Source organism: Carcharhinus amblyrhynchos, chromosome 1 (genome assembly GCF_965287045.1).
Source record: "Carcharhinus amblyrhynchos chromosome 1, sCarAmb.v2.hapA, whole genome shotgun sequence".
NCBI lineage: Eukaryota > Metazoa > Chordata > Chondrichthyes > Carcharhiniformes > Carcharhinidae > Carcharhinus > Carcharhinus amblyrhynchos.
This window is the reverse complement of record NC_137324.1, coordinates 38,670,627-38,687,262: the sequence shown is the minus strand read 5'-3', so window position 1 is coordinate 38,687,262 and position 16,636 is coordinate 38,670,627. Positions and strand designations below refer to the sequence as shown.

Here is a 16,636-nt window from a genome sequence, read left to right as displayed (position 1 = left end):
CCCATCTGCTTCTGGTCTCTCACTAATTGTTGCACTAAATAGGTTGAATGATGGGAGATTGTAAACGTGCCTTCAATTGTCCCTCCAGATGAATCCGCTTGTTTACTGCTGCTCCAAAACCACTTCCTTTACATGTGTTTCATACTAAGTTCTGTATAGAATGCAGCTAATCAGTCATTCCCTAATCTATCTTGTGATTCACAGTTACCAGAAAATAAAATACATGCCCCCACTCCAGTATATTTTTATTCACTTAACTGTTGATGCACTGTGAAGAACGGAAGCAACGGTGACTGTTCAGAATAATAAATGTCATTTAATATTAAAGACCTTAACTGTCATTCTGTATATTTTGACCTGCAAGATGGAAATTTTCGATCAAAGTAACCTTTCCCGTTTGGCTGAGATTATTTATGTCCATGTTGTAACCACAAAAGCAGTTTGGTTAAAAATAAATAGACTCCTACTAGGCTGATCCTCAAATAGACATTCCTTTACTACACTAATGGTGCAGATGACTTGAAGGGATAGTGGTAGAGTGCAGTTCCTGTTTGAAACAATTGTTTTCACAGACTTTCTTCAACTGCCATCTGCAGTTTTCCTTTTGATGTGATCATTTCATCTCACGGCAAATGGATGACACCGTGTGCGGGTGAAGCTTCTTTAACCAGAATTGTTGTTTGGATGTGTTGTTTCAAAAGTAAGTAACCTTGCTTTAGATTGCAAATAATGTAGGAGACTATTTCTGTCAGTGGCAGTGTGGGTCAGCTGATCTGAAATCTTTGACATAGCAATTCGCACAACGGTGTTTGCTCTTTTTTTTAATTCATTTTCACGTTGGGATGTTTGTAAATTACTGTGCTGTAAATCCTTAATAAAAGATTCTCGTCGTGAACTCTTGAAAGAGATAATTTTAAAGCAGGAGAATAAAACAAAAGCAAAGCCTGTGCTGTGGCAGGTCCACTGAACAGTAGTAACTCAAAATTCTCTAATCTGCGAAAAGAAAGACATTTAAATGTTCGGAAAGGAAATATCTTCAGGTCTTGCGTTCTGTGCTTGGAGAATGTTGTGAAGGTTTTGAAGTGCCCTGATGAGGCACATTACTGCTTGCGTATTTTATAGCGTCGTAAAGGTAAACATTTTTTGCATCTAATTTTACATTAGGTTAATAGGATGATTTACTTCTGTACAAACCAAAATACAAAAACCACTTTGATTACTTCAGATCCTTCAGAAAACATATTTCATTTTGGCCAGTGTGCTAACCTAAAATCTGAATCTTGAGCTAAAGAACATACTTCACTGATAAATTTTGTATTCTGTGGGCAAAAAAGCATAATAGCTATTAGAATTATTTAAACTTTGATTTTTCTTTTTACAGTTGAACTTGTGCAGTGAAAGAAGACACAATGGTTGTCTTATCATTGAAGATTGCTGTTGGAAATGCTGTCAAAACTATGCAGTTCGAACCCTCGACAATGGTGTACGATGCTTGTCGAATGATCCGTGATCGGGTTCCTGAAGCACAGACGGGACAGCGTAAGTCACAGAATTCCATCCCACACCCCACTGGAACCATTGATGCTACTATTCAGAACACTCAAAAATGCTGCTAAGATCAATTCTTCACCCAAAATTTCTTCAAAACTGAATATAGTTCAACATCTGGTTGACTTAGAACATAGAACATTACAGCGCAGAACAGGCCCTTCGGCCCACGATGTTGCGCCGACCAGTTAAAAAACAATGACCCTCTAACCTAAACCAATTCCTTTCCATCCATAAACCTATCCACGGATCTCTTAAACGCCCCCAAACTAGGCGCATTTACAACTGCAGCAGGCAGGGCATTCCAATCCCTCACCACCCTCTGGGTAAAGAACCTACCCCTGACATCCGTCCTATAACTACCTCCCCTTAATTTAAAGCCATGCCCCCTCGTGCTAGCTTTCTCCATCCGAGGGAAAAGGCTATCACTATCCACCCTATCTAAACCTCTAATCATCTTATATGTTTCAATAAGATCCCCTCTTAGCTGCCATCTTTCTAGCGAAAACAACCCCAAATCCCTCAGTCTCTCCTCATAGGACCTCCCCTCCATACCAGGCAACATCCTGGTAAACCTCCTCTGCACCCTCTCCAAAGCCTCCACATCCTTCCTATAATGTGGGGACCAGAACTGCACACAATACTCCAAGTGCGGCCGCACCAGAGTTGTGTACAGTTGCAACATGACGCTGCGACTCCTAAATTCAATCCCCCTACCAATAAACGCCAAGACACCGTATGCCTTCTTAACAACCTTATCTATTTGATTCCCTACTTTCAGGGATCTATGTACACATACACCTAGATCCCTCTGTTCATCCACACTATTCAGAGTCCTCCCGTTAGCCCTATACTCGACACATCTGTTATTCCTACCAAAGTGAATTACCTCACACTTCTCCGCATTAAACTCCATCCGCCACCTCTTGGCCCAGCTCTGCAACCTGTCTAAGTCTCCCTGCAAACTATGACACCCTCACAATCTACCACACCTCCGACTTTGGTGTCATCAGCAAATTTACTAATCCACCCAACTATACCCTCATCCAGATCATTAATAAAAATTACAAACAGCAGTGGCCCCAAAACAGATCCCTGGGGCACACCACTCGTAACTGAACTCCATGACGAATATTTACCATCAACCACCACCCTCTGTCTCCTATCTGCTAGCCAATTCCTGATCCAATTTCCTAGATTACCCTCAATCCCATACATGTGCATTTTCTGCAGAAGCCTACCATGGTGAACCTTATCAAACGCCTTACTAAAATCCATATATACCATGTCAACTGCCTTTCCCCCATCCACCTCTTTGGTCACTTTCTCAAAAAACTCAATAAGGTTAGTAAGGCACGACCTACCCGCTACAAAACCATGCTGACTATCTCCAATCAATTCATTACTCTCCAAATAACTATAAATCCTATCCCTAATAATTTTTTCTAAAACCTTGCCCACAACAGAAGTAAGACTCACCGGTCTATAATTCCCGGGGAAGTCTCTGTTCCCCTTCTTAAACAATGGGACAACATTCGCTATCCTCCAATCTTCCGGTACTATACCTGAGACCAACGACGACCTGAAGATCAGAGCCAGAGGCTCTGCAATCTCCTCTCTTGCCTCCCAGAGAATCCTAGGGTGAATCCCGTCCGGACCAGGGGACTTATCTATTTTCAAACCCTCAAGAATATCCAGCACATCCCCCTTATCAACTGCAATACTGTCTAGTTTACACCCCTGCAACCCAGTGTTCTCCTCAGCTACATTCATGTCCCCCTGCGTGAACACTGAAGATAAATATTGGTTCAATGCCTCACCAATCTCTTCCGGTTCCACACACAACTTCCCTCTGCTGTCTGTAACTGGCCCTAATCTTGCCCTAACCAACCTTCTGTTCTTAACATACCTATAGAACGCCTTAGGATTCTCCTTAACCCTATCAGCCAAAGTCTTCTCATGTCCTCTTTTAGCCCTTCTTAGCTCACTCTTCAACTCCCTCCTAGCCAATCTAAAGCTTTCTAGTGCACTACCTGAGCCCTCAAGTCTCATCCGAACATGAGCCTCCTTTTTCTTTTTAACCAACAAATCAACTTTTTTAGTGCACCACGGTTCCCTAGCTCTACCAATTCCTCCTTGCCTGACAGGGACATACCTATCAAGGACTCGCAGTAGCTGCTCCTTGAAAAACTCCACATTTCGGACGTTCCCAGTCCCTGTAGTCTCCTAGTCCAACCTATGCTTCCTAATTCTCTCCTTGTAATAGCACTATGCAGAGTGGTCATTATTAAAATAGGGCTAGGAATAACATAGCAAAATATTGGAGGTGTATCTTAGAGGAAGGGGACTTTTTTAAATATTGTAACTTGTAGGAAAAATCGAAATACATTTTTATTACTTCGCTTGATTAAGCAAGCATGTACGTTTAACAAAATAATTATGCCGGAAGTTTGTGTACTGGAATGGATATCAACAAGTAAAAGCAAATGCTGGAAATCACCATCCTAAAATGCAGGATAAACTCAGCAGGTTTGAAACTCAAGTCTGGCAGCACTTGTGGAGAGAGAAGCTGAGTTCATGTTTTGAGCGTACAAGTCATACTAACAGTCACAGACTCAAAACAGTGGCTCTATTCTCTCTCCACGGATGCTGTCAGACTTGCTGAACTTTTCCAGCATTTTCTGTTTTTGTTTCAGATTCCAGCATCCACAGTATTTTGCTTTTATATTACAATAAATATCTGATTTGGTGTTTGAAGCCTGTGCCATTTACTTGCCATTTATCTTGCATCAATACAGTTGAATGAATCAAATCCCTGCCACATTATTTCACCTCCAAGTTTTAACACTATGGGATGAGGGTGGTGTTAGAACCTTGAGATATGTCATAGTTATGATAGGTTTAGTTACAGACAGTGTAATTGCGAAATTCACTTATTACAAAAATTTAACTAAAGATACTGACAAAACAGAAAAGCAGATGTTTACCAAGGAAGTTGAGATGGAAAGAGATGAAATTAAATGTGAAGCCTGATCTGTCATATAAGGAGAATTTTTAAAAAGTTTTCATTTTGGCCTTCTGTCAATGTAAAACTCAGGGTGAGAGAGATCCATCAAGCTGCCAGATTAGGAATGGGAGGGTGAGCCATTTTGTGCAATGTAATAAAATTTAAAGAGCATATTTTGTGTGGGGGAAGTTTTTCACGTAGAGAGTAGTGGGTGCCTGGAATGCGCTACCAAAGGTGGTGTTGGAAGTAACGTGAGCAACATTTAAGAGGCATCTGGTTGGGTACATGAATGGGGAGGGAATGGAGTGTTCCAGACCAAGTAAAGGCAGAAGGTTTTTTTAGTTTAGTTAGGGCATCGTGATCGCCACAAGCTTGACGGGCCTGTTCCTGTGCTGTACTTTTCCTTGTTATTTGAAAAAATGACATGGTGCAATGGTAGATCTTGCAGATTTGTTACATGCCATTTGACAAAGCACTGGGAGGTAAGTTTGTGCCTTCTGCAACCTACGAAGTTCTTGACTCTTGTTGCTCTGAAAGAGTTGAATGCTCTGCTATCTGCACCACACAGGGGGAAGGTTAGAGGCTCAGTTGCACTGGATCCTAGTCTTGTATCTCTCAGCAGTTCAGTAGAATATTATTGGCAGAGACTAGGAGCAAGCTATTTCTGTTCTGTCTTAGCTGGTAATAAAGATGGAAATTTACGTAAGTAATTTCTGGGTACCAATTACAAGGATCCGAACTGAAGTCTCGAAGTCTGAAGCAGTCAGTAGTATTTGAAAGGAACGGTTGGGCAGATTTTGTTTCAAATGGTTTACAGGCGGGTTTAAAAATAAAGGTAAGAAAGCTGAGCTAGAACAACAAACACTGGATCACTGAGCTAAAATAGTCCTGACTGGGTGAAAAAGGCGCCAAGCAGGGAATCATGTCAGAAAATCTGGATGCAGTTGTTCCTGGGTTCATCACAACAATGTCATTCAGCTCTGTTGCTACTTAAAAGTGTCAGCTCCTAGAGCAAGTCACTTCTGAATGTTCATGGTCATATTGCATGGAACAAGATCTTCTGGCGCAGTGGTTACTGCTGGTGCCTCTGAGCCAGGGACCTGGGTTCAATTCCAGCCTCGGATCACTGTGTGTGGAGTTTGCACATTGTGTCTGTGTGGGTTTCCTCCGGGTGCTCTGGTTTCCTCCCACTGTCCAAAGATGTGCAGGTTGCATTGATTGGCCATGCTAAATTGACCATAGTGTCAGGGGGATTAGCAGAGTAAATGAGGGTTACAGGAATATGACCTGGCTGGGATTGTTGTCAGTACTGACTCAATGGGCGAAATGGCCTCCTTCTGTACTGTAGGGACTCTATGAAAATTTAAGAACGTTTTATTAATGGTTTCTATTTTTATCTATTTGTGGGATGTGTGTCACTGGTTAGATGACCATTTATTATTCATCCCTAAAGTCCTTTTGGGAAGGTGGTGATCTATTTGAACCACTGCAGTCCATATGGTAAAGGTATGTTGGGTGAACCATCTGGTTCTATTATACATTTTTTTTGTAAAGGCTTGATAGGTTTCAGAGGGCACTTAAGAGCCAACCATATTCCTGAGGTCTATAGTTACATGTAGGCCAAACGAGGTAAGGAGGTCAGATATCCTTCCCGAAAGGACATTGATTAACTAAATTGTTATTTCACAACAAATACAATTTGTTGGGGGCTTCATGGTCCCTATCACTGCTCCTATTCCAGATTTATTTAGTTAACTGAATTCCTGTTCATGAACTGCCATGGTGCGATTTGAATTTGTTTCTTCGAGTTACTGGTCAAGGTCTCTGGGTTACCTATCCAGTAAGATAACCATAATGTTGCTATGACATATAATTGATGTAAGGTGCTTGATGGGTCTAGTGCTCAGAAAATTGAGTTTCCATTTTGTTCGTGGGATGTGTGCATCGTTGGCTAGGCCAGTCTTCACTGCACTTCCTTGATTGCCCTCGAAGACAGTGGTGAGCTGCCTTCTTGAACTTCTGCCATCTGTGGTGTAGGTGTACCCACAATGCTGTTAAGGAGGGAGTTTCAGGATTTTAACCCAGCAACAGTGAAGGAATGAGGATACGTTTCCAATCCAGGATGGTATATGGCTTGGAGAACTTGCAGACGATGGTGTTCCTACGTATCTGCTGCTTTTGTCCTTTTAGGTAACAAGTCATGGAAATACTTTATGAAATTTAAGTTTTCATTGTCTTGCAGCCACTGATTATGGCCTATTTCTGTCTGATGAGGACCCAAAGAAAGGGATCTGGTTGGAGTCTGGCAAAGCCTTGGACTATTACATGTTGAGGAATGGGGTAAGTTTGCGGTTTTTAATATCCTGTTATCCATTTCCCTTTTTTGGTATACTGTAAATTAGCTGCTTAATTTTAGCTTCCTGCAACAAAAGTTGTAAATTTTTTACTTTATGATCTTTTTCATTTGGCTTCATTTTGCTACTTTGTCTCAACCACCTTTGGAATATTACATTTTGTAAATTGTTCCAATAAAAATGAGGCAGATGATATCTGGCTGAGAGGTCAGAGCAAGAGGTTTTATAGTTTTGTTCAGTTGTCAGGGTTCAATGTTGTTTCGTATTTAATGATATGAGCAGCATTTGATCTCTCCATGGACACAGTTGAAGCATGAGTAATCCCCACCTTAGTATTTGAAGTGAAGTTTATTTATTAGTGTCACTAGTAGGCTTACATTAACATTGCAATGAAGTTGCTGTGAAAATCTCCTAGTTGCCACATTCCAATGCCTGCTCAGGTACACTGAGGGAGAATTTAGCATAGCCAAAGCACCTAATTATGTTTTTTTGGACTGTGGAGGAAACCAGAGCACCCGGAGGAAAACCACGCAGACATTGGATGAATGTGCAGACTCCGCGCAGACACCTAAGCCAGGAAGCAAACTCAGGTCCCTGACACTGTAAGGCAACAGTGCTCACCATTGTGCCATTCTTCTTTGATGTGCAGGTTGTTTCAGCTTCAGTATACTGTCATAACGTTACGTCTTTTGAAAATGTTCTGAATTGGATGAAATATAGGGAATATTACTCTAATCGGTCATGGGCAGGGTGAAGTCAGGTCTTGATGCTGAGTTACAAATCCCTTCTCGTTTTTATACTAGGACACTCTGGATTACAAGAGAAAGCAGAGGCCTCTGAAGATCAGAATGTTGGATGGAAGTATCAAAACCGTTATGGTGGATGACTCAAAAATAGTGAGCGACATGCTGATGACCATCTGTGCCAGAATTGGTGAGATGTAAAGCCCGTTAAATAACCTTTTTACTTTGCTTTCCCTGACTCTCCTATGCTGCAGCCTCCCATTGCTGCCCTAATCTGAACAGTGTGCTTTTAAAACCTTGAACCTGGCAGCATTTAGAACCTTGCATGACAAAGAACCTCTGTTTTGCTATGAGCTTCACATGAGCAATGTTCTGCCCTTTTGTGAACCATGATGTGGAGATGGTGGTGTTGGACTGGAGTAAACACAGTAAGTCGTCTCCCAACACCAGGTTAAAGTCCAACAGGTTTATTTGGTAGCAAAGGCCACTAACTTTCGAAGCACTGATCCTTCAGGTGAGTCACCTGATGAAGAAGCAGCGTTTCTGAAAGTTAGACTTTAACTTGGTATTGTGAGACTTCTTACTGTATTTTGTGAACCAGCCAGTGATTAATTAGGCCTAATCCACAAACTTCAAAACCCAACCATTATCAGCAAAGTCTGATAGATCTATTTCTTGATGCTACGTCATCACGGTCTCGGTGCTCGTTTTTAATCCATTCATGGGATGTTGGTGTTGCTGGCTGGGCCAACATTAATTACATCCCTAATTATTGCCTATTTCAGAGATTATTTTAAGCGTCAGCAACAACATTACTGTGGATCTGGAGTCACAAGTATGCCAGACCAAGTAAGGATGGCTAATTTCCTCCCCAAAAGGAAGAAAATAACATTAGTCCAGATGGGTTTTTGCAATGGTTTCATGATCATGAGAGTTAGAATCCTGGAATCCCTCCAGAGCAGAAGGTGGTCATTCAGCTCATTGAGCCTGCGCCGACAGCAATCCCACCCAGGCCCTGTCCCCGTAACCCCATGTATTTACCCTGCTAATTGCCCCAACACTCGGAGAATTTAACATGGCCAATCAACCTAACCTGCACATCTGTGGTCTGTGGGAGGAAAGCATAACAACCAAAGGAAACCCACACAGAATGTGCAGACTCCACACAGATAGTCACCCAAGGCTGGAATTGAACCCAGGTCCCTGGCACTGAGGCAACAGTAGCTAACCATTGTGCCACTGTATCACCCAGTTTAAATCCAGATTTTTATTGACTTCCAATTTGCTGTGCTGGAATTTGAACTCTGATTCCCAGAGCATTGCCATTGGCTCTCTGGATTACTAATCCAGTGACAAGATCACTAAGACACCACCTCGTTCCTTATCCATCTGCTACATTTCCATTTGGTTGCATTTTTATGATCAGTTTTAAGGAGCCCTATGGGTGAGAGACTTGGGTTACCCTGTAAAACAAAGGAATGGTGAAAGATGGTGATGTCCTTGGTTTAAAAGAGAGGCAGCTGAAATGAGATGCTAAATGTGTAACAAAAACAGAACATGCTGGAACAACTCAGCAGTTCTGGGAGCATCTGTGGAGAGAGAGAATAGAATGAATCATATGACTCTTCTTCCTATGTATCTGGCACACACTCTAGTCCTCACTGAAGGAAAAATGTTGGATCGTTTACCAGTCACATGACAGCAGCCAGTTTCGTGAACCCCGTGAAGACTCTCAAAAGAGGCCCTGGGGATCTGTGGACCCTAGTTTAGAAACCCCTTCCCAGCGCAGTTTCTTCAACTGCAGTCAGGTGTTTATCAGCAGGTTGTATGATCTCACGATTTGTATAATATGTGTTTAGCAGCGTTAGTGGCTCAACTAATTATAACGCTAAAATACAAGCAAAACACAGTGGATAGTGGAAATCTGAAATAAAAAAATTGCTGGAAAGACTCAGGTCTTGCAGCATTAGTGGAGAGAGAAACAGACTAATTATGACTCTTCTTCAGAGCATACATATATAACAGGCTCAGTGATCAACTCTGTTGCTCTCTCTGCAGGTGCTGCGGATCCATTGAGTTTTTCCAGCATTTTATGTTTTTATTTAATTATATAACTGCGTTGCAAGCTATTTTATAAATGGGAGAAGTCGCAAGTAATAACTTCAGTGAAATACTAAAACATTTTCTTGCCTCATACTTTTTTCGAATTAAAAATTGGAGGCAAACTTAAATATGCTGCCTTCATGTTGTCAGTATCCAGACCAACATTGCTGTTTCAATGAGATAAGTTCCACTGTTCCTACAATATGGTTGCTTTATAAAGACCAGAACAACTTTGAGCTGTGTCCTTGTTGTGGGATAAATCAAGATGACTGGTACTGTATTTAACTTTTGATGATACAAAACTTACGAGGCAGATATCTCTGTATAAAGACATAACATTTAATTAAAGAAAACAAACAGCCACAGGGAGATCACCAAAAGAGTTAAGTAGCTTTGCGATAGTGTGACAGAACCTCTCTGAATCTGATGTATGCAATCAAAAACAGATCAATCATAGTTTTTCTTATCAATCATTCCCACCTTACATTAGCTTAAAATATGTACATTTAGTATGTGTACATCAATAATAATCACTGACATGCACCTCAACTAATTGCATTTTACCCATCCAGCATAATATCTCATTCATCCATTAATCCGGATGCTAACTCCCATCATGGCTAAAGTCACTTCCCTGTTGCCTGGTTACCTCAGATGCCCACCACAGTGGACAAAGTGCGTCTTCCGACTGGATCATTGCCAAACTGGATAGACACATGATCCCACATCTGGGCACGTTTCCACCCTGAGTCTAGACAATGAATACACCTATTCATAAATGCTGCAGTATGTGTTCCTGCATAAAAAGCTTCGTGATATGAACTTTGCTAACTACAGGGTTCCCAGGTCTTTGGTTCTGAAGTATTTGCCTTTAACATCATACCTTGCAGTAACCTGCCTTTGGCTGAGGTGAACATTAATTCAAACAATACTTAAAATACATTAAAATATCAGCATATATATTTTAAAATCATAATTACTTGTTTAATTTTTTTACTGCATTTTGGTATGTGTAAACTTTTACCTCATTAGCTTATTAACTTGTTTCAAGAATCATTTAACGCTTCACTGATGGTGCTCTCGGTGCCTTAATGTATTCTGCCTAAATACCTTATCAAGTGGTTAGAAATCTCCCACTTCAGTCCTGCTGTTAAGAATGGCAAACACTCACTTGATAAATCTATTAACTAGTGCCGTGATTTAACGTGGTCAAGTTTGGGTTTGTAAATTATTCTTTTAACCACCCCCCCCCAAATAAAAATTATTTCTCCATGTTCCTTAAGATCCTGATAACATTCTTATGGTTGATATAACAGTATGTGAACTTGTATTGGAGCAAAATTGTAGAATTCAATATCTTCTATGGTTAACTGCTTCAGTTTGTGGTCTGTGTTGGCTTCCAGTGGGCCTGAAGTAAATTATAGTAAATGATGTGGCGATGTCAGCGTTTGACTGGGTGGGCGTAGTAAGAAGTCTCTCAACACCAGCTTAAAGTCCAGCAGGTTGTTTTGCTATCACAAGCTGTCAGAGCGCTGCTCCTTCATCAGGTGAGTGATGAAGGAGCAGCACTCCAAAAGCTTGTGGTACCAAATAAACATATTAGACTTTAACCTGCTGTTGTGAGACTTCTGACTGTACTAAATGACATGCAGTAAAGCATAAAAAAATTTTACTTTCGAAACAAAGATCTGACTTAGAAAGTCAGCTGTATTTTGTGGAGACGTTATCTGCCTGTTGAAGTGGTGGAGGCTACCTCGCTAAATATTTTTAAGACGCGGGTTGATGGGTTTTTGATAAGAGAGAGGATTAAGGGTTATGGGGAGAGGGCGGGAATGTGGAACTGAGCCACGACAGATCAGCCACGATCTTATTGAATGGCGGGACAGGCTCGAAGGGCTAGATGGCCTACTCCTCCTCCTATTTCTTATGTTCTTATGTTATGGTTTTTGTTTAATGATTGCATTTATGGTGATGTGGCTGACTGAATCTGTTTTATTCAATGTTGGAGCAATCTCTTCATTGCAATTTACAATTAAAACACTTTAATGGATTTTTTTAAAGGAATCACAAATCATGATGAATATTCACTTGTACATGAAATTGTTGAAGAAAAGAAAGAAGAAATGACAGGGACACTGAAAAAAGATAAAACCCTGCTAAGAGATGATAAGAAAATGGAAAAACTCAAGCAAAAACTTCACACAGATGATGATTGTGAGTGACTTTTTGTGAAATCAGGGAACTGAGCCGTAATAGTTTTTAAAAAATATTTGCATGAAGTTCTAATACCATGAGTTGTTGAATTAGCTATCAAAATATATATTTTAGTTTCGTACATAACCTGTTCATTTTCAAAATTCAATTTGGATATAGAGCTATGCTTTCGGCTACATATTTTACAAATAGTCCATGTTTGAGATCCATTCTGCAACCAAGGAGCACAAAGTAAAGAGTATTTCATACATTACCCATACATTTCCAAAATTCAGTTTGGATATGGAGCCGTGCTTTTGGCTGTATGTTTATCAAATACTCCATTCTGCGACTAAGGAACACAAAGTAAAGAGTATTTCATGAAATCCTTGAGTAGGAGCTTTTATTCAATTCCTTTTGTGAGGAAATTGTCAAATTTGCTTTAATATTGTAATTTAGTTTCATTTTGATTTTAAGTGAAGTTTTGTGACAGGCAAATTGATAAATATACTTATTGATCAGGAGCCAATGAGAGCTACGGTGTCCCCAGATTCAATCTTCACTAAGTTAGAGTAGCAGTAGGGTATTCCTACTCCTGGACTAGAGGAGAGCCAGAAAATGACTTTCCAATTGAAAGTGTGTATTTGTGGCTGTTTGATAAAGATAAACTCAGATTCTGCTACTGTTGACTATTGAGGAATGACCTGGCACACTGTTGCCTCATACATTAAAAAATAGTCACTTGAAATAGTTAAAAGTTGGTGTCTGGCATCCCCAGAACTGATACCAGTTGATTCAGCAACTTCTGAGTAAGGGGTCAGATGGGGCAATTTTAAGATAAAAGATGTCTAATCTCCTTGGGATTCAGGTGTCCTTGACAATGTACCATATTTGTCTCCTCCAGTGAACTGGTTAGATCACGGGAGAACACTTCGTGAGCAGGGTGTTGATGAGAATGAAACCTTGCTTCTCAGACGAAAGTTCTTCTATTCAGATCAAAATGTTGATTCCAGAGATCCAGTGCAATTGAATTTGCTCTATGTCCAGGTATGTACTTTTCTAGAAGACTAAACAACACATTTTTTTTCAGCACAATTAAATGTCCCCTTTTTGATGTGACATAGAACCCAAAAGCGGTTTCTTATCATGTCATCAGTAATCGGTCTCTTAATATAAAAACAATACCTTGATTTGTACATTGTTTGTATTGCAATCATAGTTGAAACATTTTTTATCTATATCATATTTTTTCATCCTTCCTAAAGCAACTTATTTGACAATGTTAATACAATGGACGTGATAGTAATGATGTTTTGAAAGTGCATTTATAAGGTGCCTTCCAGTCCACCAAGGTCCATAGTGGTATTGTCACTGGATTGGTAATCCAGAGACTCAGGGTCTCAAATCCCACTGTGGCAGATGTGGAAATTTAAACTCAATTTAAAAAAAAATCTGGAATTAAGAGTCTAATGATGACCATGAAATTATTGTTGATTGATGTAAAACCCTTCTGGTTCACTAATGTCCTTTAATGAATTAATTTGTTCTCACTTTAATAAACTGGCCATTCTCCAATTACTATTTTTCACACTGGGAAAGCACTATACAAATTTAACCTGACTTATTGATTTTGAGTTCTATCCCTTTGGAAATGCATTCAAAATCTCTGCAAACCTCTCCCCCACTCAAAGTTTATTTACCAAGTAGTAAATCCTTATCCTCCTTATCTGGCCTACATATGACTTCAGGTCCACAGCCATGTAATTGACTGGCCTGCAGGGACCTTGGGGTACAGCTTCACATATCCTTAAAGATAGCAATACAGGTTAACAAAGCCTTTAAAATTCGAATAAAACGCATTTCCAGAGGGATAGAATTCAAAACAGAGAAGCCATGTTAAGTTTGTAAGGAGCCTTCTCCATTTACATGTTTTTACACTGGGAAGAGCCAATTTTATTAAAGTGACAAATTTATCCTGGGCAAATTGGAATCAAAAGATTGCCGGGCAAAGCAGGAATGGAAAAATGGACTGTTTTTAAAGGAGATGTGGTAAGGGTTACAACCAAGATATGTCCCCACTCGGGGGGAAAAGAAGGGCCAGTCAGCTTTCTGGATGACAAAAAACAGAAACTTAAGTTAAAGCAGAAAAAGGAGGCATGTAAACAGGCTGAAAATACAAGAAAGAACAGAGTGGATATTAAATTGAGAGAGGCAAAGAGAGTAGGAATAAAGAAACGGACAGTTTACAAAAGGAAATCCAAAAGTCTTCTAGAAGCATATAAATGAAGAAGATGTAGACATGGAGAAGACATTTCCACTTGTGGGGAGCCCAAAATTAGGGGACCTAAGATAAGATAACATTGAAACATTGAAGATGAAATTCAAGAGAAATTCACTACTGAAAATGTGGAAGTTGCTACAACTCAAATTGGCTATAGTGCACAGCATAAATACATTTCAGGGGAAGTGAGCTTAGAACAGAGAAAGGAATAGGTGGATATGTTGCTGAGGTTAGATGAAGAGTGGGAGGAGGATCAGGTGGTGCATAGCATTGGCAGTGACATATTGACCCATTTCTACATTGTAAATTATGTGCAAAATCATAAATATTCAAGGTGAAACTACATTTTAAGAAATCTTGTAAGCTGATTTGGAAAATTCTGCCCCAATTTGGAATCAGCTGTTGATCCTGATATGTGGATTGGACAACTTTTAACTGAGTATTTATTTCCTCCCTGTGCTCCAGGCCAGAGATGACATTTTGAATGGTTCACATCCTGTATCTTTCGACAAAGCCTGTGACTTTGCAGGATACCAGTGTCAGATTCAATTTGGACCACACAATGAGCAGAAACATAAACCTGGCTTTTTAGAGTAAGTAGATCTCTATTGTCAAAAAATTATGATTTTAGCTATTGTTCCATCAAAACGAGCAGAAGTAAATAACATCAGTTGAAGAATAACATCAGTTTCCTGATTGTGCAGCAGACTTCATTGCAGTGAACTTCATTAACTTCATTGCAGTGTTAATGTAAGCCTTACTGGTGACTAATTAATAAACTTTAATTTTTAACTTTAACCAGTGTTGAAACACTGAAATGTCACTTGCACTTGCCACTTAATTTCCATCAGCAACTCACTATTTTGCATTTGAAATTTAGATCTCAATGTTATCTTCCATCAATCTGGACGATTACTCTTTTGATCTTATTGCAGTATCTACAATTGTATTTAGGTGACTCCCAAGTTTACACTCATTTAAACATTTAAATAATTAATGCCATTAATTACAACATTGAAGGAAATCCAATAGGAATGAAATGTTGCCATTTTCGATTATTGCATAAAATTAGCTTGTTTCCAATCTACTTGTAGCTCCATGATGTTCAGTAACTACTTAATAATCATCAGTGCTAGGCAAATGCCTTCCAAATATGTCTCAGCACTGTTATCAACATCATTCTAGGATTGTGTTTCTCTGCCCTTTTGACCTCTGTAGGAATTGCGTCACATTTATTTCATTGATTTTTATCTTCGTTATAACACTTTGCTAATCAAGAATCTTTCTAGCTCTGCCTTGAAAATATTGAAAGATTCTGGTTTCACCATCTTTTGAGGAAGAGTTCCAAAGTCTGAATACCCTCAAAGCAAAAAACATTCTGCTCTCCATCTTAAATGAATGACCCTGTATTTTTAAACAGTGGCCCCCTAGTTCTAGATTCTCTGACAAGAAGAAACATCCTCTCTATATCCATCCTGTCAATATCCCTCAGGCTCTTATCGGTCTTGATCAAGTCACCTCTTACTCTTTTTTTAAACTCTAGTGGATACAATCCTAACACCTCTGACCTTTCCTTATACAACAACTCCTCTGTTCCTAATATTAATCTAGTAAGCCTCCACTGAGTTGCTTGTAACACATTTACATTATTCTTTAAGTAAGAAGACCAATACTCTCGATGTGGCCGTATCGATGCCCTGCACAACTGAAGCACGTCTTCCCTACTATTGTAATCAGTTCTCCTCACAAACAATTTTATCAGCTTACCTAATTACTTGCTGTACCTGAATACTAACCTTTTGTGATTCTAAAATTTTTTCAAAAAAGTGTAGATCATTAGATTTAATGTTGACTTTGCTTATTTTTTTTTAGCTTAAAAGAATTCCTACCTAAAGAGTACATCAAACAAAAAGGAGAGAAGAAAATATTCATGGTATGTCTTGCAAATAGAAAAATTTGTATGCTGTTTCAACTATTAAAATACCAGCCTTTCTTTCCCCACGTATTTTAAAATCAGATGATTGTGACCTTGAGAGGTTCTCAATTTTGGGAGACTGATTTAATTCAGAAAGTATGTTAAGTGCGCTGTTTTTATAGGTAATAAGAGATTGAAACTATGATATGGTCCCAGCTGATCAATTCAGACCAGAAACTTTACAATATGAATTTTATAATTGTGTAATGTCAGACAACTTTTTATTTATTTACTGTTGGGATGTCAGTGCTGCTGGCAAGGTTTGCCCATTCTTAATTGCTCTTGAGAAGTAGGAATGTATTGAACCCCGGTTATTCAGTTTGTGTGAAAGTGCATGTGGGTCTGTCTAAAAGTTACAAAATCATACTGCATTGTTTTTTAGTTTTCGTTACCTCTGCTACTTTGAGTTAATGATTCAATCCCTTCTTCATC

At 39.5% G+C, this 16,636-nt stretch overlaps 1 protein-coding gene across 4 annotated transcripts in view; it reads left to right on the top strand.

Annotated features, from left to right (window-relative positions):
- The window catches only part of LOC145357408 (talin-1), a 251,244-nt gene that overhangs the window by 112,971 nt on the left and 121,637 nt on the right, over positions 1–16,636 (top strand). For 3 of the 4 annotated variants that reach the window (XM_080211034.1, XM_080210857.1, XM_080210947.1), the window contains exons 3-9: positions 1,382–1,539; positions 6,798–6,895; positions 7,713–7,842; positions 11,817–11,969; positions 12,853–12,995; positions 14,695–14,822; positions 16,102–16,162. In XM_080211034.1, the coding sequence (XP_080067160.1) occupies positions 1,410–1,539; positions 6,798–6,895; positions 7,713–7,842; positions 11,817–11,969; positions 12,853–12,995; positions 14,695–14,822; positions 16,102–16,162 (843 nt within the window). In that variant the 5' untranslated portion in view covers positions 1,382–1,409. Of the gene's footprint in view, positions 1–572; positions 701–1,381; positions 1,540–6,797; positions 6,896–7,712; positions 7,843–11,816; positions 11,970–12,852; positions 12,996–14,694; positions 14,823–16,101; positions 16,163–16,636 lie in introns of all 4 variants that reach the window. The other variant, XM_080210771.1, reaches the window with a different exon arrangement.